The 27,146-nt window shown below is 35.8% G+C and overlaps 1 protein-coding gene across 1 annotated transcript; it reads left to right on the forward strand.

Moving 5' to 3' along the window:
- LOC308658535 (protein Spindly-like) lies at nt 1-25,184 on the forward strand (the record flags this gene model as incomplete). The annotated part of the gene is made up of 12 exons (XM_081311291.1): nt 1-108; nt 4,319-4,494; nt 7,592-7,768; nt 9,506-9,700; nt 10,280-10,429; nt 10,523-10,621; nt 10,708-10,818; nt 12,085-12,225; nt 14,424-14,527; nt 15,056-15,243; nt 22,542-22,860; nt 25,037-25,184. The coding sequence occupies exons 2-12, from the start codon at nt 4,339-4,341 to the stop codon at nt 25,182-25,184; spliced, it is 1,788 nt and encodes a 595-aa protein (XP_081167417.1). The 5' UTR covers nt 1-108; nt 4,319-4,338.
- Between the last annotated feature and the right edge of the window lie 1,962 nt (nt 25,185-27,146).

Consider the following 27,146-nt stretch of genomic DNA (forward strand, 5'->3'; position numbering starts at 1 on the left):
TGAATGGGAGGGCAACTCTCTGGCAGGCTGAGGTTAGCATCACGGATCTGGACGCCCAGACCTCTCAGCTCTTGCCAGCAGCTGGGGGAAGGAGTGAGGACGACAGAGGTAAAGACTAGTGAGAGTGGAGAGGAGCGTAGGCGGCGGGGAGCAGGGCTTGAGGAAGCCTGGGGCCTGGGTCTTGGCGGAGGCTTTGGCCCGGAACCCTAAATTCTTATAAGCTGGCTTCCAGTCGGGCCCCAGTCTTCGGTTGGACGTTCTCGCTTCTCTGGGGAACTCTGGATAAATATGGAAGGCCAGGCGGCTGCCGGGGGCCTCAGACTGATGGCCCCTGGAGGTGCGTTGTCCAGTACGATGGCCCCCTAGCCACTGTGGCAACCCGAATTAAATGTAAATTATACACTGGATTTGAAAGGTAGTATCCCACAAGAGCTGTATCTCTGGCAATTATTATGATTACGAGTTGAAATGATACTTTGGATGCATTGGGTCAAGTAAAACGTCAAGATGAATTTTGTCCTTTATTTACTTTTTTAAAATGTTGCTCGAAACTTTCAAATCATGCGTGTCTCCCTGCCCTATTTGTATTCCATCCATTATCATGTTTAATGTTCTCAATAAGCCTGTAAGATGGTTATTACTCTCCTTGTATCGAAGATGATGAAACAAGGCGTTAAGTTACTTGCCCGAATTCGTGCCACCAGTAAGGGATGGAGGTGGAAGGACCTAGGCAGCTTTGACTTCTAGAGCTTCCTGTGTTCCAATGTTTTTTGTATGCTGTTTTTTGGGGGGGCGGGTGGAGCGGTGTACCGGAGATAGAACTCTGGGGCCGTCAACCACTGAGCCACATCCTCAGCCCTGTTTCGTATTTTATTTAGAGATAGGATCTCACTGAGTTGCTTAGGGACTGGCCTTTGCTAAGGCTGGCTTTGAACTTGGGATCCTCCTGACTCAGCCTCCCGAGTCACTGGGATTATAGGCGTGAGCCACTGCGCATGGCTTGTATGCTGTTTTGAGAGGCCAGACAGAAATGTGAGCACCAGGCTTTGGAAATGGACTCTGGTTCCCATCTCATTTAGCTCCTGAGTGACTGATAACCCTGAGCAAGTTACTTAACCTTTCTGTGCCACATTAAGATTGCATGTTTAAAATGTAAGTTCTTCTACCCTATGAGATCTTTGAGAACATTGCTAAGAAAATGTACATAGAGTACCAAGCAAAATGTATGGCACATATTAGTTTTAGTTCGTCCATGGCTAAAGGGTAGGTTAACTCTTTGCAAGTTGATAGATTAATTCTTTTTTCACTCATTAGAGCTCAGCTGAAAAGTCACGTAATCAGGGAACAGTTCCCTCTTGTTATAGGCTTACATACCACCTTAGTTACAGCTCTCCCTTTTGCACTTATCACACTTGTAACATTATAGTTTAGTTATTTGATTTGATGCCTTTCTACTAATGGACTGTAAAATTCAAGAAGACAAAATATTTTCTAGTGTTTGGATCATTATTTTATCCTCAACACTAAGTGCATTGTCTGACATATAATAAAATTCCAGCAAATTTTTTGAATGAATGAGAACTAATGTTTTGGCTTCCTTGTGTATTCCTTAATGGGAGGCCTTGAGGTTAACCTCATTTTTATTTTGATAGATGGAGATAATAATAATGGCTTAACGGGCTCATGAAGAGCATTAAATGAGATGATGTATTTGAAGCACTTCTTTTAGCAGGTGGTAAATCCCCAACAAATATAAGTTATTGTTAATAAAGCAACAGTTAGCTGGCTAGCTTCACTGTATATAGGTTTTGAAAAGGTCTTGCATTTTAAAGTAGTCTGCACTGGTTAGTTTATGGTATCTATTTTACCCTATTATAAAACCCTATATCTCCTACCTACTGATTCTCAGTTAAGAACTTTGTTTTCTAATTCAGTGATAAGTGAGGCATTTAAAAGGTCACACTAGGGTTGGGGATGTAGCTCAGTGGTATAGCACTTGCCTAGCATGGGCCAGGCAGGCCCTGGGTTCAATCCTCAATACCCTGCTACCAAAACATAAATGAACAAAAAACCAACTAGGTTTACTTCAATATACTCCCTACTATATCTCCCTAGTTAATCAGCATCTATATTGTATGCTTTGTTTTCATTTTAGAGAAGATATCCATGCTACATTCTCAGTACATTAGACCTCATCCTCTAGTCAAGGACATCACTCTGGCAGTTCTCCAGTATCTCCTATGTCATCTTCTGTCCTGAATTTATCCTAGGGTATACACACATATTGTTTTGTATCTTTAAAATAGTAAGTAAATTTGTCTCTACTTCCATTCCAGCTACTATTCTATTTGCTTTTTGAAGCAAAACTGTATTTTCTGTCACTTTTTCATCTCCTACCATTCTCTATCATACTCATTTCAAGTGGGCTTTTACCCCATCTTCCCACCAAAATTCTCTTGGGGTCACCAGTGACCTCCATAAATTCAAAATCCAGTGGCCAATTTGACTTAGCATCAGCGTTTGGTATGATCTCTCCTACCTCCTTAATACACTTTGTTTATTGGCTTCTAAGACAGCACATGCTCTTGATTTCCTCCTTACCTCACTGTTAACTCCTGAATATACTTTACATCTTTTCCTCACCTTCTAGTAGGGTTCAGTCCTTCGTCCTCTCCTCTTTGTTATGTTCATCCTCTGTTGATACTCAATCTGAAGGACTTGTGCTGATAACTTCCAAATTTATATCTCTAGCCTACACCCCTCTCCTACACATGTATTCATTCAGCTGCCTGCTTGACATTTTTCATGCAAAACTTGAAATCCTGGTCCCCCTGGCCCCAAAAAAACTTTATATCAATATCTCAAATGAGGGCAACTCCATTCTGCTGGTTGCTCAGGGCAGAGCTTTGAAGGTATTTTTACTTTCTAAAGGCATTTTTTATTTTGCTATATTCCATATATAAGAAAATCATGTTGGCTTTACCTTTAAAATATAGGCAGAATCTGGGCATTTCTCACCTACTATGCCACCACCTAGCATGAGGCATTATCTCAGATGGTCTCTCTGCTTCCAGTTTTGTTCCATCCTAACTATTCAACACAGCAGTGAAATGATTCTTTTAAATTTTACCAAATTGTCTACTTCAGACTTTGAAGTGACTTCCCATTTCACACACGCTAGAAGCCAAACTCTTTATAATGGACTGATCTGCCGGCTCCTTTATTATCTGTGACCTAAATTGTAGTTCATATCTTGGACTCTTTTTCCATATTAGGGTTTCCCATCTGCCTGGAACATTCTTCCACACAATGATGCATACCTATTTCCCGTCTTTTGCCTCCTATTTACACCACCTATCTCTTTTGAGCTTTTTTTTCTTCCAATTCTATTTTCTAATGTATTTAATTATTACGCTGTTACTTATTATTTTCCCCTCTTGGAATGTAAGTTTAATGAATGAGTAACTTTGCCAGTTTTACACCATAATGATCTGAAGTGCCCAGAATGAAGCCTAGCTAATGGGGCATTCAGTAAATGTTTGTTAAATGCATGATTCTATAAACTTAAGACATAGGGAATCATCTGATGCTCTATAAAAGCAAAGTCCAGTTTCAGTTTGGCTTAAAGGGACTAGGGCCAAAGAGGAAGGGACAATAAATGAGGTTAAGTTAAAGTACAGTTATCCTATGTATAAAGTTGTAAGGCTTAGCCTGGAAATTGCTCTGAACATAGTTTCTATTTTACATACTCTGTTAAGAGTAATTAGAAAAATACTGTGAATCTGATTCCAATGAAACAAATACATTCAGCAAAGTAGTACTACTATAAAAAATAAGACAGGATATTCTTTACTTTATCTTGTGAGTCTGATTTAAAACTGTCTTTTTATACTCTTAAGTAGCAGTCATGCATGCATACCATAAAGTTTCTAGGTTTCTGTCATTGCTCTCTTTTTACTTTGATTATTTTGACAGTAACACAATTATGAGACTAATTCTACCTTAGTAATTACGAACATTTAACATATAACAATTGAATAGTTTCCTAATGTTGAGTTTCTTAGGAACACAATTGAGTGTATTTTTTTTTCTGTTCTTTTTGGTTTGGTCTCAACTCAAGTAAAAAAATTATCAGAACAATTTTTGCTCTTAGAACAAGAATGCAAATTTGACTCCTTACAAGTCAGGAGTAAAATCTTAATATTATGTTTTTATATGATAGTAGCACTGGGGATACATGGTTCCTTTATTATTGGTTTTATTGTAGGGGTTTTTTTTGTTTAAGCTCAAAAAATTATATTTCTTCTATTTATAATAGTCTAAAAACAGGAAAAGAACATGGAGGCAGATATTGCAGATCTTCGAAGCAAGCTGAAAGAGGTTGAAAAAGAGCGACTAAAAGCTGCACAGTATGGTTTACAACTATTGGAGAGCCAAAGTGAATTGCAAAATCAATTAGATAAATGTCGTGATGAAATGATGACCATGACTGAGGTAAGACTGTGGATTCCTCTGTTTATGAGGGTGTGCTTAGCTATTGAAGGTTTATTTTGTCTAGCAATAATTATTTTATTTTCTGAAGATCTAATTTCTTATCTGTGCCATTTTCATTAAAGGTGAATAAGTTAATGAATTCCTGATATTCTTTCCAAAGCAGTGTGTTCTGAGTTTCAATTATGTTTACTCTTTCTACCACAATTTACCTACCATATTTATCACTAAGTTTTGTTTGTCCACACTCTACATAGGTGACCTCACTTATTTTGGAGCTTTGAATATCATCTAAATGCCCCCATAATAGTTAAGCAACCTAAACTGTTTAATTAACAATTAATTAAGAGTTCAAGGGAGGAGCAATAGTCCTCCCTTGAACTCTTAATTAATGTATTCAATTGCCCACTTAAGAGTATCTCAATCTTGATATAAACAGAATATTTAATTCCCTGTCTATTAATCAAACATTCTCTGTCTTTAGCTTATTTATTTAGTAAATTCAATGACATTCAGTTGCTTGACCCAAAAAATCTAGAAGTCTCACATTTAGTCCACAAATTCTTAGGGACATGATTTATAAAACATCTATCTAGGCCACTGTCTTCTTTCTCCCAGCCTTCTAACCAGATTGCCTGCTCTATCATTGCCATTCAGATCATTCTTTCTCAACATAGAATCATTCTTTCTCATGGAAAAGCACAAGAGATCATGTCATCTCCTTTCTCAATCTGCATAAGGCTTTCAATTGTATTTACAAAAGATAGTCTGAGGGTTTATACATCCCTATGTGATTTGACTTCTGCTGGACTTTTGCAAACATAGGAAACTGCTTTTCCTTGTTCAGGCTATCCTAGACTTGCCTTATGGGTTTATATGAGCTCTTTCCTCCTGCTTAGTTGTTCCTCACCCGCTCTTCATAGATTGAATCCTCAATCTTCAGATTTCAGTTAAATGTCACTCATAGAGACCAGCCCTAACTAAAGTCGGCATCACTCACTCTTTTGTGGGGGGAGTTCAGGGGGTATAGTTACCAGGGATTGCACTCAGGGGCACTTAAGCCACACCCCAACCCTGTTTTGTATTTTATTTAGAGACAGGGTCTCACTGAGTTGCTTGGCACCTTGCCTTTGCTGAGGCTGGCTTTGAACTTGTGATCCTCCTGCCTCCTTCCTGAGCCGCCAGGATTACAGGTGTGCACCACTGCACATGGTAGCATCACTCACTCTTAATTCTTTGCAGTACTAATTATCTCCAGGATTGCAAGGTCCTTAAGAATTTTGTCTTTTTCACTGCTATATTCTCTAGTGCTTTGCACACAAATATTTATTGAAAAAATGAATAAATCAGTTTAATTTAGTAAATCCTCAGTGGTATAAACTAAAATTGAAAATTATAAATATAGCAGGTAAAAGTTACTAATGACAGCTCTTGTTTTTCCATGTGGTACTGTTCTTGACCACAAGCTCAATACCTAATTATAAAGCAAAGCAAAGAATTAAAATCTAATAGAAAATAAAACCATGATATATATAATTATTTGGAGAAATAACTTATCAAAAGTGGAAGTGCTTTTGGAGAAATAATGTTACTTGTTTTAGGTCCTTTTTCTAGTTTCATTTTATCTTATACTTTAAAGCTTCATGAAGGAGTTTGAACTAATACTTCTCTGTCAATGCCTTCTACAGGGTAGTGAAGCAATTACCATATCTCTATCATGGACTTTACCATACAGTAGGTCCCCTCCTTATTTCTAGTTTCACTTTTCTTACCTCTGGACAACTGTAGTCTAAAAATATTACATAGAAAGTGCCATAAGTAAATAATAAATTTTAAATTGCATGCCATTCTGAATAGTGTGAGGAAATCCGGTGCCATCCTACTTTATCCCACCTGCTCCACCTCACTTCCTCTCCTCACCTAGGCATAGTACAATGAGATATTTTGAGAGAGATCATATTCACATACTTTTATTGCAGCATATTATTATAATTGTTATTAGTTATGTTACCAGTCTCTAACTTGCCTAATTTAAAATTAAAACTCATCAAGATGTGTGTACATATGTATATATGGAGTTTGGTTCAACTTGTGGTTTCAGCTATCCACCCAGGGTCTTGGAACATCCCCTGCATATAAAATGCAAATGATATCTGATTGTGTGTGGAGCTCAGACACCTGAATGATCTGACTAGTTAAACAGTTATTCACTTTATGATGTTCTCTGCATCAGAACGTAGTATGCAAGCATGTGTCCTAATACTTTAAAAACCAATATAGACATTACTTCCTTCAGGAAGTGTATTCTGAGCTAGCACTTACCAGTTACTGTGACTTAATGTAATTGCTGAATTGTGTGTTTATTGTTCCTTTAGACATTGATCCTCCTTGAAGTCAGGCATCATTTTTTATATTTATCTGAGTTTCTCTGTTACCTGGCATATTTGCTGGGTTCTTAGTAAGTATGTGTGGAATAGATGGAAGGTTGAATGCCTAAGACCTTGTTTCTGGTCTTTTGTTACCAAAAGTCCCTTTACTTTTTCATGTTCTCTCTCAGATGGACTCCAGATTTGAAGGTTGTGCTATCAAACTGTACGAAATAATAAGTAGCTTATTTTCCTAATCGTCAAACAAATGCCTAGTTTTGGGTCAGCATGAGATAAGACATGCTGCTGTGACAGTTGATAATGCAGCCAAAATCAGGGACATTTTAACGTAGCCTGATGGTACTCATCATACAAAGTTTTATTCAGATTTTGGAATCCAGAGAATGCCTCCCCAGTTACGTTTTGCATTGCGGGTTACTAGGGCATCAGAGCCCCAGATTGGAAAGTGGTAACCTTGCATCTTTTCTAGAGTTGATGCCTGTACTAACTTCAGCCTGAGTGTTTTTGACATTACTGTACTTTCAGAATATACCTTAGGGATTCACTAAAACTGATGAGCTACAAAGTTATTCCAGATTTAACATGTGGTTGTACCTCAGAAAGCAGCAAATGTATGAAACAGGAATAAGCCAGTTGAAGGTGAGAACTGATTATATGTAATAGCTTTAAGTGATTTTTTTATGTAATTGAATTGTAATTGAATCTATTTTCAGAATTATGAACAAGAAAAATATACTCTTCAGAGAGAAGTTGAGCTCAAGAGTCGCATGTTAGAAAGTTTGAGCTGTGAATGTGAAGCTATTAAGCAACAACAAAAAATGCAGCTAGAACAATTAGAAGAGCAGCTAAGCAGAAGCCATGGACAGGAAGTGAATGAACTAAAAAACAAGGTTTGAATATATGTATGTTTTCAGAGCAAAAATACCCCATGTTGATGCAACCATCTGTTAATGTAAGGTGATAAAGATTTTTCTCAAGTACCACTGTGAAAATAGCATAGATCAGTTTTCTGTCATTTTAATGTTGAGAGTAGAAACACTGAGAAACAAAAACTTATAAAATGACTTATAAAAGTGAGACTTGTATCAATATAGCCTTCTAATTACATACAATTTTCCAATTTTGATAGCAGCAATTTTTTATGATCCATTTATTTAGTAACTACTGAGGCATCCTTGGTCATAGTCAAGCAGTCTCCTTTCAGAAAGAGTGGTCCCTTAGCCTTTACTGCAGCTAGTGGTGTGCTTTGTAATTCTGTAGAACAAATCAGTAGTTCCTTATAAATTACTATATATTAGTATTGATACCTTATAATTTATTTTTTGAGGAAAAACATGATCCAGTTCTCAAAATATATTTTTAAGGGAAATCCTATTGTTATCTCCATATTACTGATGAGAAAACCAGTGTTTAGGTAGATCAAGCAAACTGGACAAGGTGAGAGCTAGAAATTGTCAGTTGTGAATTGAAGCAAGTCTTCCTCACACCAAATTCTGTGTTACTGAGTGTGTACATAATCTGACACATTACATACTAGCTCCACTTCATACATAAACACGAAATAGACAACAGCTGTTCATGAATGCCCATTCCTTTCTAGCACCCCCACCCATCCAGCCTTCAGATTGCTACTTAGGAATCCAGAACTTCACCATGGCTCTTCTTCGTGTGGAATCCAGACTTTTACAAACCCTTTCTTTCAAAACCCTTTCAAAACTTGCTTGACTTTTTATTGTCTTCTCAGAAGTCTCTTTCAATTTTTAGATTTTTTAATGTAACATCTTCTAAGATTTTTTTCCATGTCAGTACAAGCTATACTGCTGCCTTAATTCTTTATTGATTTAGCTCTAAGTGTTTTTCTATTTTTAGTAATGAAATCACATATTTGAGTTGGTTTATTTTTTCCTAATAGACGGTAAAACAAACAAATAATGCCTTTGTGAAATACATAGTCATCCTGCACATTACTGACAAATAGTCTAGCTTGTCTGGAACTAATCTGGTTTTAGACAGTAATGACTGGTAATGATGCATTTTCATTTCTCCTGGTGGGTTTTTTTTTTATGTAGCTTTCATTACATAAACAAATGTAGCAGTATAGGGGATATTTTTTTGGGGCCTGAATTAAGGACCAACTGTAGAGATGGCTTAGGTGGTAGAGCAAAGAGTATATCAATACAAAATTTTCAGTCTTACTGATGTTCTTAAATCACTTTTGCCAAAGGTTTGGCTTTTTTCCCCCCAGTATCTTTCTCTTACTTCTCATGTTGAATTCATCAGCCTGTTGTGGGGATTTGGCCAACAGAACCTTGATGTAGGCTACTGTGGCTCTAGTCCCCACCATCCCCTCTCCCCTAGACTGTTGTGGTAGCCTTCCAATCAGGCTTCTGCTTCTGCATGGCTGGTCACAGCATCGTTTACACAGCTACACAGTGCTTCTGGTAGCTTTAATGCATCCAAACCACTTGGATGGCTAGAATGGACTGTTTATAAAACAAGGTGGGTCACTATTGGAGTGTCCTTGGAAGCTCTACTAGTCTCTTGTACAAGTTTGGATCATTCAGTGATATTTTACAGAAAGAAAATACCCTTTGATTTATAAAATTGTGATTTTTTTTATACTTTAGATAGAAAAACTGAAAGGAGAGTTAGATGAAGCTAGGCTTAGTGAAAAGCAGCTAAAGCACAAAGTAGACCACCAGAAGGAACTCCTGTCTCATAAATCGGAGGAAATACGGATGATGTCTGAACGAGTCCACGAAAGCATGTCTTCAGAGATGCTGGCTCTTCAGGTCGAGCTGACTGAAATGGAAAGTGTGAAGGTAATTTTTATGGCATGTGTTTTCTTAGATTTTTAAATTTTTCTTTTGCATACATTTTATGTGTTTTTATAATAATTCTAATGAGCTAGTGTGGAGGAAGAAATGTTTTTTTGACCTACTTTGATCTAACTATCCAAAAATGTTTTATGTAGTTTAGGTGAATTACTTTATTTTAAAAAATAGTATTAGGTGACCTGATTAAATAAGGCAGACAGTACCTTTACATTAATGAAAGCTCTGAAAGGACGTAGACATTTTCTGATCCTAGTTTGTGTCATAATATAAAATGTTAGTACAGTGGAAGTTGAAATTTGTGTGAACATAGATTTCATTTCAGACTATGAGTCATTAAAAATTAAAGCCCTGAATTCACAGTCAGAAAGAGCAGTCTCTAGAGCTTTTTATTTGGTTCCCTGCTGAAAAATTAAGTAATTTTTAAAATTTTAATAGGTATCTGACAACTTTGACAGGTTTTTGTAGTTTTAATTTGAATGTGAACCACTACAGATAAGTTAGCTGAGCAGCTGCTAAATGAAAGCATTTTCAAGAGAATTTTGTCTTTCGATTTCTGTTGAATAGAATGCTCTCAAGGAAGAAGTGAATGAACTACAGTACAGACAGGAACAACTAGAACGTCTTAGTACTAACTTAATGCGCCAGGTAGATCGACTTAAAGAAGAAAAAGAAGAGCGGGAGAAAGAAGCAGTTTCATACTATAATGCCTTAGAGGTATTATGATTACAGTTGTATTGTTTCCAGTTTTTAAGTTGTTTTCATGCTAATTTAATCTCTATTAGCTAAATTGTTTTCTTTTGAATTTAGAAAGCTCGTGTAGCAAATCAAGATCTGCAGGTGCAATTGGGCCAGGCCCTCCAGCAAGCCTTGGATCCCAATAGTAAGGGCAACTCTTTGTTTGCAGAGGTACTTACAAGTATTCTAATAATTGAATTGGGTAAACTATTATTTCATTTAGTACAAGAACAATTAAACATTTCAATGTTTTCCAGGTAGAAGATCGAAGGGCGGCAATGGAACGCCAGCTTATCGGTATGAAAGTCAAGTATCAGTCACTAAAGAAGCAAAATGCATTTAATAGAGAACAGATGCAAAGAATGAAGGTGTGGAATTACCGCTCTTAAATGTTTGTTAAATCTACTTCATATTAGCATTATATAGATAAATATATCACAAAATCCATCTTTTCCTTCAAGGGGTATACTTTTATATTTTTTTCTAGAACTGCATGATTTTTTTAAAAATTAGAAATTCCAGGTAGATCATAAGATACTTTTATGTTTTCAAAAAGTTAATCTTGGAAAAACATTAGTGTGTTTAACAACTACTAATTGTTTATTTTAATGATCATTCTCTAACCTTGCCAGGGAGGTTTAAATCTTTATAGAATAGGGAAAAGGAATTTAAAAGTGTTTGTTTCTCACTTATTCTGAGTCTTTCTGGGTTCCCGCATCAAATGAGACTAGCTTTTGCCATTTCTCACTTCTCATGAAGGCTTATTTTAGATGGAAATTTGAACTATTTAGGGTTCCCTTTTCTTGCAGCTCCTCAAAGCATGTAATTAACCCCTTTAATTTTAAGGGTTTTGTTGGTTGTTGCTGCACACAAATAAGAAGTAACAGAAAACCTTATGGTAATTAGAAAGATTCCAAGATTATAGCAGTCCTTAGAATTCCAATGTATGGTCTGTTCTGCCTGATGTTCCTAAGGTGGTGTTTGGAAGAAAGTTTAGATTTTTTTTTCAAGATGTCAGTTTTACCAGAGAAATGGGAAAGGTCACTGATTGAACTTGGAATTAGATGGACTGGATTGAAGCATAGTTGTCATTTGCTAGTTGTGGTTACCTGGGACATATATTCTGAGAGCATCTAAAAGGCATGCCTCATTTACAAAGTAGAGGTGATAGAACTTGCCTCTCAGAACTGTCTTGGGGTTAAAGTGTAGAAAAATACTCATATGGTACTTCCCATTCTTATCATTGTGAATATCATGTTTGTGACTGAGCTGCTTAACAATTTCCCCTACTTAAGTAAAGCTAATGGAGAATTTTGGTGGTGAATAGCAGGCCACATTTGTCCAGGCTTACTTACCAGTTAAATGACACCCTCTGGACCACAGTCATGCTGTTCAATTTTGTATCACAAACTAGGTAAAACTATATTAAAGACTTCAGATATCATTAAAAAGTAGAAATACTCCAAAGTTATGTCTACAACAAAACTAATTGATGTATATTTTCCAATTATTAGACTAGAAATAACTAATTAGTTTTCAAAACAAGTTCTAAATAGTATTAGTACAAAATACAAATTGTTCCAGAAATATGCTTATCAGAATATCTCAATTTTGTTGTGGTGGGGGGATTCTAGTTACAGATTGCTACATTGCTACAGATGAAAGGATCTCAAACTGAATTTGAGCAGCAGGAACGGTTGTTTTCCATGTTAGAGCAGAAGAACGGTGAAATAAAACATCTTTTAGGTGAAATTAGAAATCTGGAGAAATTTAAGGTATGTATAATATCTTGAAAAGATGTGGCTGGATTTTTATTTGAATATCTTAAATTTTCAGTTTAAATAGGTTTCTCATCGTATAATTGACTTTCAGTTTCAGTACATATTGAGCCAATCTTTAAATTATTTTTTTCTTGTCTCTGCTTTTCAGTATTATTGACCATGCTTCTTTTACTAAAGCAAAGACAAACCAATCTATTCTATTTGTGTTGTTATTATCAGGTTATTGTTTGTAAGTACCTATATCTTTAGTGTACAACTCAGTGAGTTTTAACATATATATGTTTATATATATATACACACACACACACATATTTATATCTGTATATGTATATTCTTACAATTAATATCAGATTACATAAAATAGTCCTAGCACTCCAGAAAAGCCCCATTTAAATGAAGTGCTCCCACCTCCTAACTTTGTGTCAACATCATGTGAACATTCTGTTGAACTTCATATAAATTGAATCATGTAGTATATATACCCTTGATTCTGTCTTCTGCTCAGTGTTATGTCAGTGAGATTTCTTGCCTGAATGTCATCAGTAATTATTTTTTAGTGCTATCTGTTCCATTATTTTTAGAGCTTTGTCAATTCAACATTGTATATCCACTGGAATTTATGGATGTCTTTAATAAATTCTAATAAATTTATTTTATTTTGCAATTAGTGCAATCTTCCAGGAAAGTGAAAGTACTCCTACATGCCTTTGACTCAGAGCTCCCTATTTCTTAATTGTACGCTTGATTTATAACTTTTTCTCTTTTTATATGTTTTTTCTTAAACTTTGAGAGTGAGTTCCAAACCAGATGTCCTTTTACCCCTAAGCACCATGATGTTATTGGAGATATAAGCAAATGGTCAAAATTACAAATTAACATTGATATGCATTGAACTATGCTATTAACCAAGCTACTTTTTACATTTTGCCAGTTATCATTGATACCCTGTTATGGTTTAGATATGAGATGTCCTTCAAAAGCTCTTGTGTTAGTGCAAGAATTTTTAGAGGAGAAATGTTTGGATTATGAGAGCTTTAACCTGATCCGTGGATTGATCCACTTATGGATTAACTGAGTAGTAACTTTAGGCAGGTAGAGTGTGACTAGAGGAGTGACTGGAATTTTGTCCCTGGTGAGCAGAGAGCTCTCTCTCTCTCTGCTTCCTGATTACCATTTTCTAAGCTACTTTCCTCCCCCACACCCTTTCACTGTGATATTCTACCTCACCTTGGGCCCAGAGCAATAGAGTTGGCCATCTGTGGATTGAGACCTGAAACCATGAACCCCAAGTAAACTTCTCCTTACATTGTTCTTGTTAGATCTTTTGGTCACAGAGACAAAAAAAAAAAAAAAAAAAAAAAAAGCTGATGAAAACATACCCTAAGCAAATTTTAAAAGAAAAAAAAAATCTAGTGTTTTCAATTCTAGGGCCTAATCCAAGGTTGCATGTTTTACCATGAAGTCTCTTCAGTCTTCCTTAATCTGGAACAGTTTCTCTTTCTTTATTTTGACATTTTTGAAGAAAAATTTGTTTATATGACTTTACCTCTGTTTCTTCTAAAAACTATTAAAAGTATTATAATTTTAGCTAAATTTGTAGTGTGTCACTTGGCAGGTATATGTAGTCTATCCCTGGGGCTTTGTGCTATACTTTGAAAATTGTGACCTTAAATTAGGAGGATTTTTAAATGTGCAATCTCTGAAATTCTTTGCAAGTTTTTAAACATCTGCTTTTTATTTTCCAGTAAAGAAAATATTCAAAGAGTGAATCAGAATATTTAAAGCGTGGATACCAAAAATAACCTCAGGAATCTCCTCTCTTTTTCATATTTTTCCATTGTATAGCTTTGTCATACCAGAATTCAACCCTAAAAGCATTTGCTTCTCTCATTCTAAAAGCCAGGAGAGTGAAATCTGAAAGACAGGTATAGTTGGAGTCAGAGATACGAGTGTGAGTTAGATCTGGATTCACAATTTGGCTCTTGATTTACTTGCCGGTAGTACCTTGAGCCACTTTTCTTACCTGAAGAAGGACTGGTGGTTCTTGTACCTACTGCACTCAGGTAAGTGGATGGATCTTTGAAGAGTATTTGTCAAAGGATGAGAGATTAACATGTGGCTGCTGCCACTGTTAATAAGCATACAGTAACCTAATTTGTTATGTAACTAATAAGAATTTTTGCTTTCTTTAGAATTTATATGAAAGTATGGATTCAAAACCTTCAGGCAACTCTGGTGCTCTGGAAGATAACACCTATTATACAGATTTACTTCAGCTAAAGCTTGAGAACTTAAAGTAGGTGTCTGGGTTGGCAGATGGAAGATAAAGACTTTTTATTTATTTTAATAGATGGTATTCATATAATAACAAATTTTTAAGTTCAAATTGCCAAAAGAAATTTCCACAGAAAAGAAAGTCAATAACATGTCTGTGTAATACATGAGTTTTATGCAAGATTTAATAATTACTAATTACTGAAGAATACTTTCAGTAAATAATTTGTGTTTAGCTTTTTAGATTGGTAAGTAAAAAGGACTTTAATGTAGAAAATATTCTTATAATCCAAATTTTTCAAGAATAAGTATCTCATAACTTAAAGGGAATTTATGCATGAATCACCTTGGAATAATGCATGAATTTTGGCAGCGGGGGATGCTATTGTTAAACTTTAATTATTTGTTGTTTCTTTGTTACTAGAAATCCCAAAGAAATATATTTTTAACCAAGTGTTCAAATATAAAATTAAATTAAAGATTCATCCCACTAAGTTATTCACAAAATTATATATTAACATTCCTTGGTTCTTCTTTTCTGTTACTGTAGCAAAGAAAATGAAAGCAGCAAAAGTGAATTGTCCATACAGCGGAGGAAAGCATTGTTTGAGAGCCAGCGGGCCCTGGATATCGAGCGAAAACTTTTTGCAAATGAAAGATGCCTTCAGCTTGCAGAAAGTGAAAATATGAAACTGAGAGCTAAGCTAGATGAATTAAAGCTGAAGTATGAACCTGAAGGTATGCAAGTTTCCTATGTTTTTGTCTTTTAAGTCCTAAGTAGCTCAGAAAGTATATCAACATTTTTTTCAAACTATAGCTTTTAGCAAATCTCATTACAAACCAATTTTGTGGTTATCAATCTGTAGTTAATAAGGGAAATTTACAGCTGAAAAATTCAAAGGGAACTAGGTATGCATGAATGTGATATGTGGCTTTTTTGGATGTCTAGGCTTTATCATACTGACACTTGAGGCTTATCCACTTAAAATCGTAGCATATTGTCATACCGAAAAGTTAAATAAGCAGCTAATGTTGGAAGTTATGCTAATTCAGATTATTTATAGAAGATCTAAACACAGTTTAGGTTTAAGTGCTTGTGATTATTCTTCCGCCGATGAAAGTCTGAGGAGGCATTGCAGGATTCAGACTCCTTTTGTGTTTGTCTGCCACCATCCCATTGAGCAGAGTTGATTTATGTGGCCTTGCTGTCACAGCAAGGCAAGATTGAGAAAATTCAATCTTGATTCTCAGGGACCATGTTCCAACTAAATATTGGGAATTCTATATTTTTTATTGACACATAATAATTGGACATTTATTATGTTTCTATTTATATATACATTGTGTAATGATTAAATGAAGGTAATTAGCATGTGATCACCTTAAATATTCATTCTTCATTGAGAACACTCAACTTCTACAAAATCAACCTGGTTTGGATTCCACAGATGAATAGGAACGTGTAGTGTTTGCCTTTTTGTGCCTGACTTATTTCATTTAACACAAGATCCTTAGTTCATTCAAGTTGTCACAAATGACAGGATTTCATACCTTTTTTATGAATGCATAGTATTCCATTCCTTATACATATCACATTTTCTTTCTCCATTTATGGGAGTTCAGATATCTGGAAACACACACACACACACACACACACACACACACACACACACACCTACCTAGTATTGGGATTGCTGGGTCACATGTTAATTCTATTTTTAATTTTTGAGAAACTTCCATACTATTTTCCATAATGACTACTAATTCATAGACCCACTCACAGTATATGAGAGTTCTCCTTTCTCCATATCCTCACCAGAATTTCTTTTTTTTCTTTTGGATAATAGTTATTCTAACTTGGGTGAAATAGTTTCTCATTGTGGTTTAATTTGCATTTTTCCTGATGTTTAGTGATTTAGTGGTGTTGAGAATTTTTTCGTAAACCTCTGTATTCTTTAGAAAAATGTCTGTTCAGGTCTTTTGCCCATTTTTAAAATCAGATTATATGAAGGGTTTTTGCTATTGAGTTCTTTTAGTTCCTTATAGATACTACATAGTAATGCTTTGTCAGCTGTATAATTTGCAAGCAATTTCTTCTATTCTGTAGTTTTTCTTCACTTTGTTGATTGTTTTCTTTGCTATAGAAATTTTTTAGTTTGATATCATCCGGTTTGCTTATTTTTGCTTTTGTTTCTCCTGCTTTTGAGGGATTGTCTAAAAAACCTTTGCCCAGACAGAGGTCATGTAGCATTTCCCTATGTTTTCTTCAAGTAATTTTATAGTTTTTAGTTGATTTTTGTATATGATAAGAGAGAAGTCTGGCACAAAAAGACAAACACTACACGATCCTATTCATCTGTGAAATTTTAAAAAGGTTGATTTTGTAGAAGTTGAGAATGTTCTCAATGAAGAAACAATGAATATTCATGGTTCTACATGTGGAGATCCAGTTTTCTCAGCTCCATTTATTAAAGGACTGTCCTTTCCCCAGTATGTGTTCTGAGCTCCATTGCTCTCTTCACTGTTTTTGTGCCCGTACCATGCTATTTTGGTCAGTTTAGCACTGTAGTATATTTTGAAGTCAGGTACTAGGATTGTTCTAGTTTTGTTCTTTCTGCTCTTTGACTATTTGAAATTTTATTGTTTAAGACAGGTTAGGATTATTTTTTTCTTTTTCTGTAAAGAAAATTATGGAATTTTGATGAGGATTGCATTAAATTTGTAGATTGCTTTGGGTAGAATGAATATTGCCGCAGTCTTGGCTGGGCACAAGATCACAAGCCACTCACAGCTTTGTCAATTCAAACAGCAATTCTTTATTCCCGAACTCACACCGGCCTCTACACACGTTCTGGGGCAATCCCAGTTCTCCTCCGCCCAATTCACCTACTCCAAGAGGCTTTTTTCCAATATCCCATTTGAATCTCACGAGAACTCAATGGGAACAAGCAGCAGGAACACCCTAATCCTGACAGCAATAATCTTCAACCTCCAACTTCCCTAAAACCCCTATTGTCTTAAACCGGGAATGCCCTAAACCCAAGGACCAGGATACTTCCTCAAACCAGATCAGCTCTAAACCCAGATCCGCCTTGGTCCTTGAGCAAGGTCACCTTACATGCAATGTCAACAGCGAAATCCATTTAACATGGGGTACGCTAGCAAGGAAATTTTGATGCGTCATTCCTACTTGGCAATGGCCCTCAGCAGAATATTTTAACAATATTAATTCTTCTAGTTCATGAATATGAGATATCTTGCCATGTTTTTCTATCTTTTCAGTTTTCACCAGTGTTTTATGGTTTTCACTGTAGAGCTCATTAATCTTCTTGATTAAATTTTTTCCTAGGTATTTTATTTCACTTTTTTTTAAAAACCATAGCTTTTATAAATGGGATTACTTTCCTTATTTCTTTTTCAGATAATTTGCTATTGTTGAATGGAAACACTACTGACTTTTATATATTGGCTTTAGTATCTTATATCCCTACTGTATTTATTAGTTCTAATAGTTTTTAAGTAGAGTATTCAGAATTTTCTGTAAAAGATTGTATTATCTGAAAACAGGGACGGTTTCCTTTGCAATTCGGCTGCCTATTATTTCTTCCTTTTATCTAATTTCTCTGGCTAGGACTTCAAGTTCTGTGTTGAGTCATAACAGTGAATGCTGGTGGCATTCTTGTCTTGTTCCAGATCCTAAAGGAAACACTTTGATTTTGACCCTGTTGAGTATGATGTCTGTGGGTTTATCATCTATGGCCTTTAATATACTGAGATGTGTTCCTTCTATGCCTAATTTATTCAGAGTTTTTATCAAAAAAGGATGTTAAGTTTTGTCAATTTTTTTTTCTATTGAAATGATCGTATGGTGTTTGCCCTTTTGTCTGAAATGTGATATATCAGCTTGTTGATTTGTGTTTTAAGCCATTCTTAGATCCTAGGGTGAATTCCATCTGATCGTGGTATTTAATTATTTTGATATGCTGTTGCCTTCTGCTCTCCAGAAATTTTTTTTTCAGGTTTTCCAATTTGTTTGTATTTACTAGTTCTTAAAATTCTTTGTTTCTGTGGGGTCAGTTTATGTTTCCTTTTTCACCTCTGATTTTTTAAAATTTATTTGAGTTTTGTTGTTGTTGTTGTTGTTTTTTGTCTGGCTAAAGATTTATTCATTTTGTTTATCTTTTCAAAAACCAATTCTTCATTTATCTTTTATTTTCTTTTTTTCCTCTATTTTGGTTATTTGTGCTCTGATCCTTACCATTTCTTCCTTCTACTAATTTTGGTCTTATTTTTTTTTCTTATTTTTTTCTAGTTTATTGAGATGAGACATTGAGATCTTCCTTCTTTTAAAAAAAATTTAAATTGTTTTTGAACCTTTATTTTGTTTATATGCAGGGCTGAGGATTGAACCCAGTGCATCTCACGTGCTAGGCAAGCACTCCACCACTAAGCTGTTCTCTTCCTTCTTTTTTTGAAGTAGGAGTTTATTGCTATAAACTTCCTTCTTAGAACTGCTTTTGCTGAAAGCATAAAGTTTTGGTATATTTTCATTTTTACTTGTGAAAAGAAATATTTAAATTTATCTTTTAAATTTCCTCATTGACTTATTGGTTGCTTCTAAGTATGTTTAATTTTTACATCTTTGTAGAGTTTCTGATATTCTCTTTTGTGGCCTGACATGATACCCTTGAGAACATTTCATGTGCAGTTGAGAGGAATGTGCTGCATCTGGTGCATGGAAATGTCTGTAACTTCTGTTAGCTCCATTTGGTCTAGAGTACAGTTTAAATCTGATGTTTCTCTGCTGGGTTTCTGGCTAGATGCTCTTCCATTGCTAGAAGTGGGCTGTTAAAGTACCTTATCACTGCAAAAAAAATTGCTGCCTATCGATCTACATTTAATAATGCTTGCTTTATGTATTTAGACATATATTTACAATTGTTGTATACTCTTTTTATGTTGTTGTTTTGTAATGGCCTTGTCTCCTCAGTTTTTGACTTGAAGCATATTTTATTTAAGTATAACCACTTCTACTCTCTTTTGGTTTCCATTTGAATGGAATATCTTTTTCCATTTGTTCACTCTCTGTCTATATTCCTTACAAGTGAGTGTCTTGTAGGCAGCAGAGTCAGATTTGGGTACTGTCATGTAATTACTTGTTTTCTGGTTGTTTTGTACATCTTTGTTCTTATCTTCCTGTCTTCCTTTGTTAAGTGATTTTTTTTTTCCTATCAGCATGTTTTGATCCCCTGGTTTTTATTTTCAGTGTATCTATTTAAGGTTTTTGCTCTGTGATTACCATGAGGCTTTCACAGAACATCTTATAATTACAACAGGTTATTTTGAGCTGCAACAACTTAATTTCAAAAGCAAAAAAGAAAAAAGCCTTCTACTCTTCAACTCCATTTCTCTCCCATATTTTGAGTTTTTGATGTTAAAATTTACATCTTTTTATATTACATATCCCTTAGCAGATTACTGTATTTGTATTAGTTTTGTCCTTTAGGCTTCTTACTAAGGATATAAATGGTTTACATCCCCTAGTTCCCGTGTTATTTTGGATTTATCGGAATGCTCACTTTTACCTGTGGGTTTTTATACCTTCAGATGTTTTCATATTAGACATTCTCATCTTTTTTTTTTCTCTTTTGCATTTGAAGAACTCCCTTCAGCCTTTCTTGTAAGATAGGTCTGTTGCCATGAGTGCATTCAGGTTTTGTCTGGGAAGGTCTGTCTTCCCTTTACTTCTGAAGAAGCTTTGGTGGGTACATTATTCTTGGTTGGCAGATGTTTTTCCTTCAGCAGTTTGGATATCATCTTATTCCCTTATGTCCTTTGGGTTTTTGCTGAGAAGTCCACCAGTCATATTGGAATTCCCTTCTGTGTCACTTGCTTCTTTCTTTCCTCTTGCTGCTTTCATAGTCCTCTTTGTCTTTGACCTTCGAGAGTTATTTGGGTTGAATCTGATTGGCAACCTTTGATTATCCTGTAATTGGGTGTTTGTATCTTAGATTTGGAAACTTTTCTATTTTTGAATAAACTTAATTCTAACCTTTTGTCATTCTCTAGATCCTCTTGGACACCAATGACATAGATTTGCTGTTTTAATGGTGTCCCAGAGATCTCATGAATTTTCTTCATTCCTTCTCATTCTTTTTTCTCCTCTGTTTTCAAATAGCCTGTTATCAAGCTCACCAATTCTTTCCTCTTCTTGATCAGTTCTGCTATTAATGCCCACCAGTGGCTTTTTTATTTCATTTATTTATCAGCTCCAGAATTTGATTTTTAAAAATTATTTCAATCTGTTAAATGTCTCCTTATAAAATTTTCTTAATTAGTCCTCTGTTTTCTTGAAGTTTCTTGAGGTTTTTTTTTAAACCAGATATTTTAAATTCTTTGTCTGCCAAATCATGCATATGAATGTCTTTTGGGTTTATCTTTGGCAATATGTTTTGTCCATTTGATAAGGACATCTTTCCTTGGCTCTTCTTAGTACTTGTAACATATATCTTTGTCTCTGCATTGATGAATTAGGTATCTCTTCCTTTTTTTTTTTTTTTTTTCCCGGTCTGGACTTGTTTGTGACTATTCTACTCCAGTAGGCTTGTTTAGACATTTTTAGCAGACTGCCTATGGTATTCCATTTCAGCATTAGAGGGCACCCCGAGCTCAGGTTAGATGTAGGTTTTTTGACAACTCTGCTGCTGGTGCAGTTTCCAACCTGGATGGACCCATGGGAGATTCATGGAGTACACTCAAGGCATGTGGGAGAGCCAGTCAGGCTCTTGAGTCCAGAGGATCTATGAACCCCGCCTCCAGCAGTAAACATTTCTAAACATTCTGTCTGCTAGCATGTCTCCTCTGGCAGGGATGGAGGGCCAGTGCCAAGTTCTGTGTGCTAGTTCGAGCCCTACTTCTCCTTCCTTCTAGCTGGTCTCAGGAGCATCCCACGGAGTATTCTCAGTGCTTGCTGTGAGCCCATGCAGTGAGACTCCCACAGAGGGACTCTGATGGTGAGGAAGTCAAATATCTATTTCTTGCTTACTTTTTTCAGTGTACACACTGAGTTCTGGGGGCTTTCTGCAGGTGGTACCATGAAAACTTGAGAAAAAGGGGTTGCAGTAACAGGGAACCTTTCCCCTTGTGGGCTTCACAGTCTAACTTACCTGTTCTGGTTTTCTGAGTTCTTGTGAATGTATTTTTGTGGCATATAGTTATTTAGCTTGGTCGTTCTGTAGGGGATTTATCACTGGAGATTTCTACCTGACCTCTTCTCTTACAGTTCTAGCCTTTAAGGAAAAATGTTTGGACTGTTATTAGAGCAAGTCACATCACTGAGAAAAAATAGCCGATTAAAAGACTTTTCTTTCTTTTGTCCTTTTTCTCTTCCCTGATCCTAGTAAGCTCCTGTGAGTAAAAATTACCCATTAGGAATTTCAGGGGTAGTGTGCTGAACTGAAGACAGCAAAGGGACAGGAGGATGGTTAGTAAATCCAGATGATCTGGGTTTCAAAGGAGCAGCAAGGGATATCCAATATTTAGAGTTTGACCTGTTCTTTTCATTTAATCCTTGTAACAGACAAAGCAAAGTAAGTATTTTTAATCCACATTTTGCAGATTTAGAAACCTTAAAATGTAGGATGATTAAATACTTTCCTAAGGTCATCCAGCTGCTAAGTGCCAGACTTGATCCTAAACTCCCTGTTTGCCACTGCATCTTTATCTCCATGGCACCAAGGTCTCCCTTAGGAACCGTCTCCCCTTAGAATTTTTTATCAAAATACCACAAGAGAACATTTTATTCATTCCTAGAATTCCTGTATTGAGTTCCCAAGGAAAAATTTATGGTCAAAATAACCTATAAATGCTTTAATTAATGCAGTCTATGAAAAAGAAAGAAAAAGAAATAGATTTCAGTGAGGTGATGAGTGGATTTTGAAAGAATAGAAAAAAGGAAAAGACTTTATGTATAACTGCTCTCCCTTGGTCTGTCTTTTGTTCATTGACTGGATTTTTCTAATGGTTTTCATTCTCAGAGAAAATAGAAGTTCCTATACTCAAAAAGAGGTGGGAGGTGCTACCTCTGGATGTGACCCCTGCTGAAAACGAATGTGCCAGCGGTGCTGCTGGGGAAGGAACTTCTAGATTCCCACCTCACAAGGAGACACAGTCCTGTCCTAATCCTTCAGAAGGTGACTTGCAGTTAGAAAAGTCAGTGTCTGCAAACACTCCCACTGCCCCTCTTTCTCCTCACAAAAATCTGCCCGTGGATGTGCAGCCAAAGAAGGAGAAGAAATGTGTGAAGCTTGCTCAAGCCTTAAGTGAAAGAAGTGAGAACACGCCCGGCTCTCTCAGGTCAGTGTCCTCTTTTCAAGGCAGCCAGCAGCCCTCCCTTTCTCTCCCTTCTCGATGCATGAGCTATGCTCTTTGTCTCTTTATCTGTCTTCTCAATATTGCATGCAGTCTAATCCCCCAGTTTCATCTGCCCGCCTTCAACTTCTCTAAAACTTTGAGAAAGACAAAAATGATTGCAAGGGGAAAGGACTCCTGAAGAAGGGAGTCATTAGAAAGCCACACATCTCTTGTTGGTTTGAATAAATGTGCTATTACTTTTCTCCTGGTAAAGGAGTAGCCATGAAGGAACAATCAACTTACCTTCTCAAAGGTTTTCCAGTAGTCTGAAGACAGTTTAGTTAAGAAAATGTAGGTGAAGTTTTCTATGGCTTTTGATGATGTTTATACCAGTCCTTCAGACATTACTTTTAATTATTTTGACATTTTTAAATATCCAAGGTAATTTGTTTCTATTTTTTCTAAAACATCAAAGCCTCCAATTTCTGCATAATTGAATTTGTGACTTAAAAGAGAAAGTGTCAGATATGTGTATCTGAAGGACCAGCTGAAGGGCCTTGTCCTTTAAAAGGAATAGAAGTGAGAAGGTAAGAGCAAGTGAACAGAGGGAAGAGGATGTAACTGGCTGCAGCTGGAGTTCTGGGCATGCACAGCAGGATCTAGGTAGGATAAACAGAAGTGAGTGAGGGAAATGGAGGGGAAATCAAGATGAAGGTTGTGTAATGCAATGGCAGGTATATTAAAAATAAATACTTTTAGACATGTAAAATTCAAAATTGTTTCTGTGAAAGTAGCCAGCTTGGGTTGTCTCCAATGAAGTGAGGTTTTTAAGGTGCTACTAGGGCTACTGTGTTCTTAGAAAGAAGGGAACAGAGTCAGGCATTTTCTGTGTGCATTTGATCGAAAAAGTAAAACAGTCCATCATATGTAAAAGAACTTACTTGTCTGTTTTATCTGATTTTTCTTTAAATTTTCAGTGCTACTAAATGTACTCAACAATGATAAAACTCTAGCTGCTGTTGTTATTGTAAGGAAGACTAATTAATTATTTCCTTCCTTGAGTTAATATCAAGCTCTTATTTTATGTGACTTACAACATTGTAAGTCACATAAAATAAGAGCTTGATATTCTTGAGGAAATGACAATTGGATGCTACCTGACAGTACCCATAGCGCTAACTGTTCTGAGGCGAGTTCCGCAGGCCGTGCATGTGTGTGTGTTGCTCACTGTGGGAGTGTGCATATGGCCAGTGCGGGTTTGCGTGGCTCACGGTGTGGGTGTGGGTGTGGCCTGTATGGTCTTCCAGAGGTGGATTTCCAGAACCGATCAGTGCATATCTTGCCGGCTATGTTGCCTTCATTTCTTCTTCTGCCCTTTTGTGCTTGAAAAAAATATTGCTTCAATGTATTTAATTAAATTGTTTGACTCAAATTGCATATTGGAAACTATTTGCCTTGCTAGTTAAACAAAAACAAATAAAATACCACAAAACACTTGATTTTTTTTTTGCATGTGTGTGAGTCCATCTGCTCACTGCAGACATTTCCAACCTTGTGTCTTGCATGCTTAACTTAGATACACAATCTAAAGATGATTTTATAACAAAAGTGGCTTTTATTGGAAACTTCACTGTTGCATGCTTTATAAATTTAATTGATGCTGTTCTTTAAAGTGTTCGCAGGCCTATTTTATTATCTCCCCACTGTTTATATTTTTCTTTAACTATTCTCCTAGTTGAAACTCAGTTTGAGTGTGTTTTCATTGTCTGAGACAGACATCTGTGCAGCCAGGATCCCATGGTGTTTTCATCTTGTGCATGGGCCTTTGTGTGTCATGTTATCTTTAAAATACTGCTCCAGCATTTCAATTTTTGTGTTATGTGTACTTATCATGATAGATATCTCATCAGATTTAATTCTTTAATCTAGGCCTTAACAGGCCTTTTTTATCAACCTTAACATATTTACTAGACATTTAAAAATTAAGTATTGATAAGAATAATTCCTTTCAAGAGTCATTTAGTATTTTAATGGTACTGGAGTCAACTAATTTTTTTTTCTTATTAAAAAAAAAATAGCACCATTCCTCCTTAGAGGCTCAATATATTACGGGTTTGTTTTTCTCTATTTTTTTCCTTAACTACATTTGAATTCAGAGTGGATGCTTTAATGCCTGTAGGTTAGCCGCTGAGTCAATGCTTCAAACAGACGTTAATGAAGGGAAAGAACCTGCAAGCAAATTGGAAAAAGAACCTTGTAAGAAATCACACCCTATTGTATACGTGTCCTCCAAATCCACTCCGGAGACCCAGTGTCCTCAGCAGTAAGGACTTCTCTCTGATCAGAGGGAGGTACTGCTTGCCCTGAGGTTACTGAGGAGTTTAGTTAAGAGCCAGAGTGGTGCCAGAGTTCGAGTCTCCTCATTGTATCAAGAGCTGGCATTTCCATGCTTCTCAACCAGGCTTTCAATTTTGATTATGATTCTAAGGAGAGTTTCTTAAGTGATGACCCTTATGGATCTTCTGTAATTCACACTGAATAAACTGTTAACGGAAGGAAGACTATACTTAATTTAAATCTACATGCAGTGTAGTGTCTGGATTTTTTTCAAGTGAAGTGAATATTTTAACCTACCTTCAGAGCCATATATTCAGAGAATGAACTAATATACTATTATATTTTTGTATATAATCTTTTTATAAACTTAGTTTTTCATTGTATTGTAAAAATAGGAAATTTGATTTGAAAATATATATTGTTATAGATTTTGTCAGTGTTTAAAGCACCTATATGTATCTTTATTTATATTCACTTTATGACTGAAGCATATGAGACAAATAATTTTTAAATATAAAATAAAATTGCAACAATTTCTCCTCTTTGTGTTTTCTTATTCTGTGTGGATAACAGGATATTATCAAAAAAGAATAAAGGTGTGGTCAAAAAAAGAAACTTCAGGGATTCTCAATTCCTTGATACCTATGATCTTACATATAACTTTATATTTTGTGAATATATACCTATATATTAAAAAAGATTTAATGCTAAACTTTCTAAATGAATATAGATTGGTTCATAGCAATTTCATGTATATTTTCTATAGGTGGGTGAATTAGGGTTCTTCCATGTACATATACCTACATATTTTCACATTCATTCATATTCACAAGCATTTCTGAATCCAGTGTGCTGAATTAGAAATGTTTTATTTAGTAAATTAAGTCTGAATAGAAATCTAGGAGCAACACCACAAAGAGTTTGGGAAATGTTTTTTACAAAGAGACTTGCACAAATATTTAAAGAAATTAAGCAGCCAATTGAAGGTTGAAGAACTGGGCCAACAAGGTAATCTCATACATTGAGGCTCTGCCTTAATCCCTAGCAACTGAGGCAATTCTGTTGATCTTGAGTCTTCTAGGAATATATTGAAAAATCACTGCTGTAGATGATGGGAAACAAATAATGGATATAAGCAAAAATAGCGTCCTCACTCAATTTATTTTAGTTAAAAGCTTTGCGAAGTCATAATGGAAAATGGATTTAGAAAAAGCTAAGAATGGAGGCCAGAAATGGCAAGGTTTGTCACTGGATAGTACAGTTAAATACACAATCAGACTGAGGCGGTAGGTCAGTAATATAAAATGAGAGTTGGATTCAGGATACAGTTTAAAAGGAGCAGAATGGTCAGTAAGTGTTGAAAATAAGATGTGGCACTCATGTATTAGTGGATAAATGATGGTGGTAATAGAATGTAGGAGTTGAGGGATTCAGTTCTGGTGGACACTTTTACTCAAGTACATGCAGGGAGCTGGGCAAAATGGCGCACACCTATAATCCCAGCTGCTCAGGAAGCTAAGGCAGCAGGATTATAAAACACCGTCTCAAAAATTAAAGGAGCTTGGGATGTACCTCAGTGGTAGAGCACCCATAGTGTGTATGGTTTGCAAAAGTAAGTTTTTTTTATTGAAACTTAATTTTGAAAGGAAAATGTGAACTAACATATAGCCTTGTTCTGACAGGCACATTTCTCCCTCATCATTACTCCAAAAAGTAGCCTTGGTTTATTCACTATTAGACAGAACCTGGAGTACAGATGGCAAAACTATTTTGCCTCCTTGAGAAAGGTGTTAGTAGGAGGGAGCTAATGTTTGATTTGCTAGATATTTTATGTTCTGCTTCTCTTAGCATAATAATAAGATTGTAGCATTCTAGGATATCTGAACCCAAATCTCAACTTCTCAGCATAAAGTTAGACTTGGGCAACTTTGTCTCTGGGAATAGTTGCTTTG

Source organism: Spermophilus citellus (genome assembly GCF_964194105.1).
Source record: "Spermophilus citellus genome assembly, chromosome: 10".
In the NCBI taxonomy this organism is placed as follows: domain Eukaryota; kingdom Metazoa; phylum Chordata; class Mammalia; order Rodentia; family Sciuridae; genus Spermophilus; species Spermophilus citellus.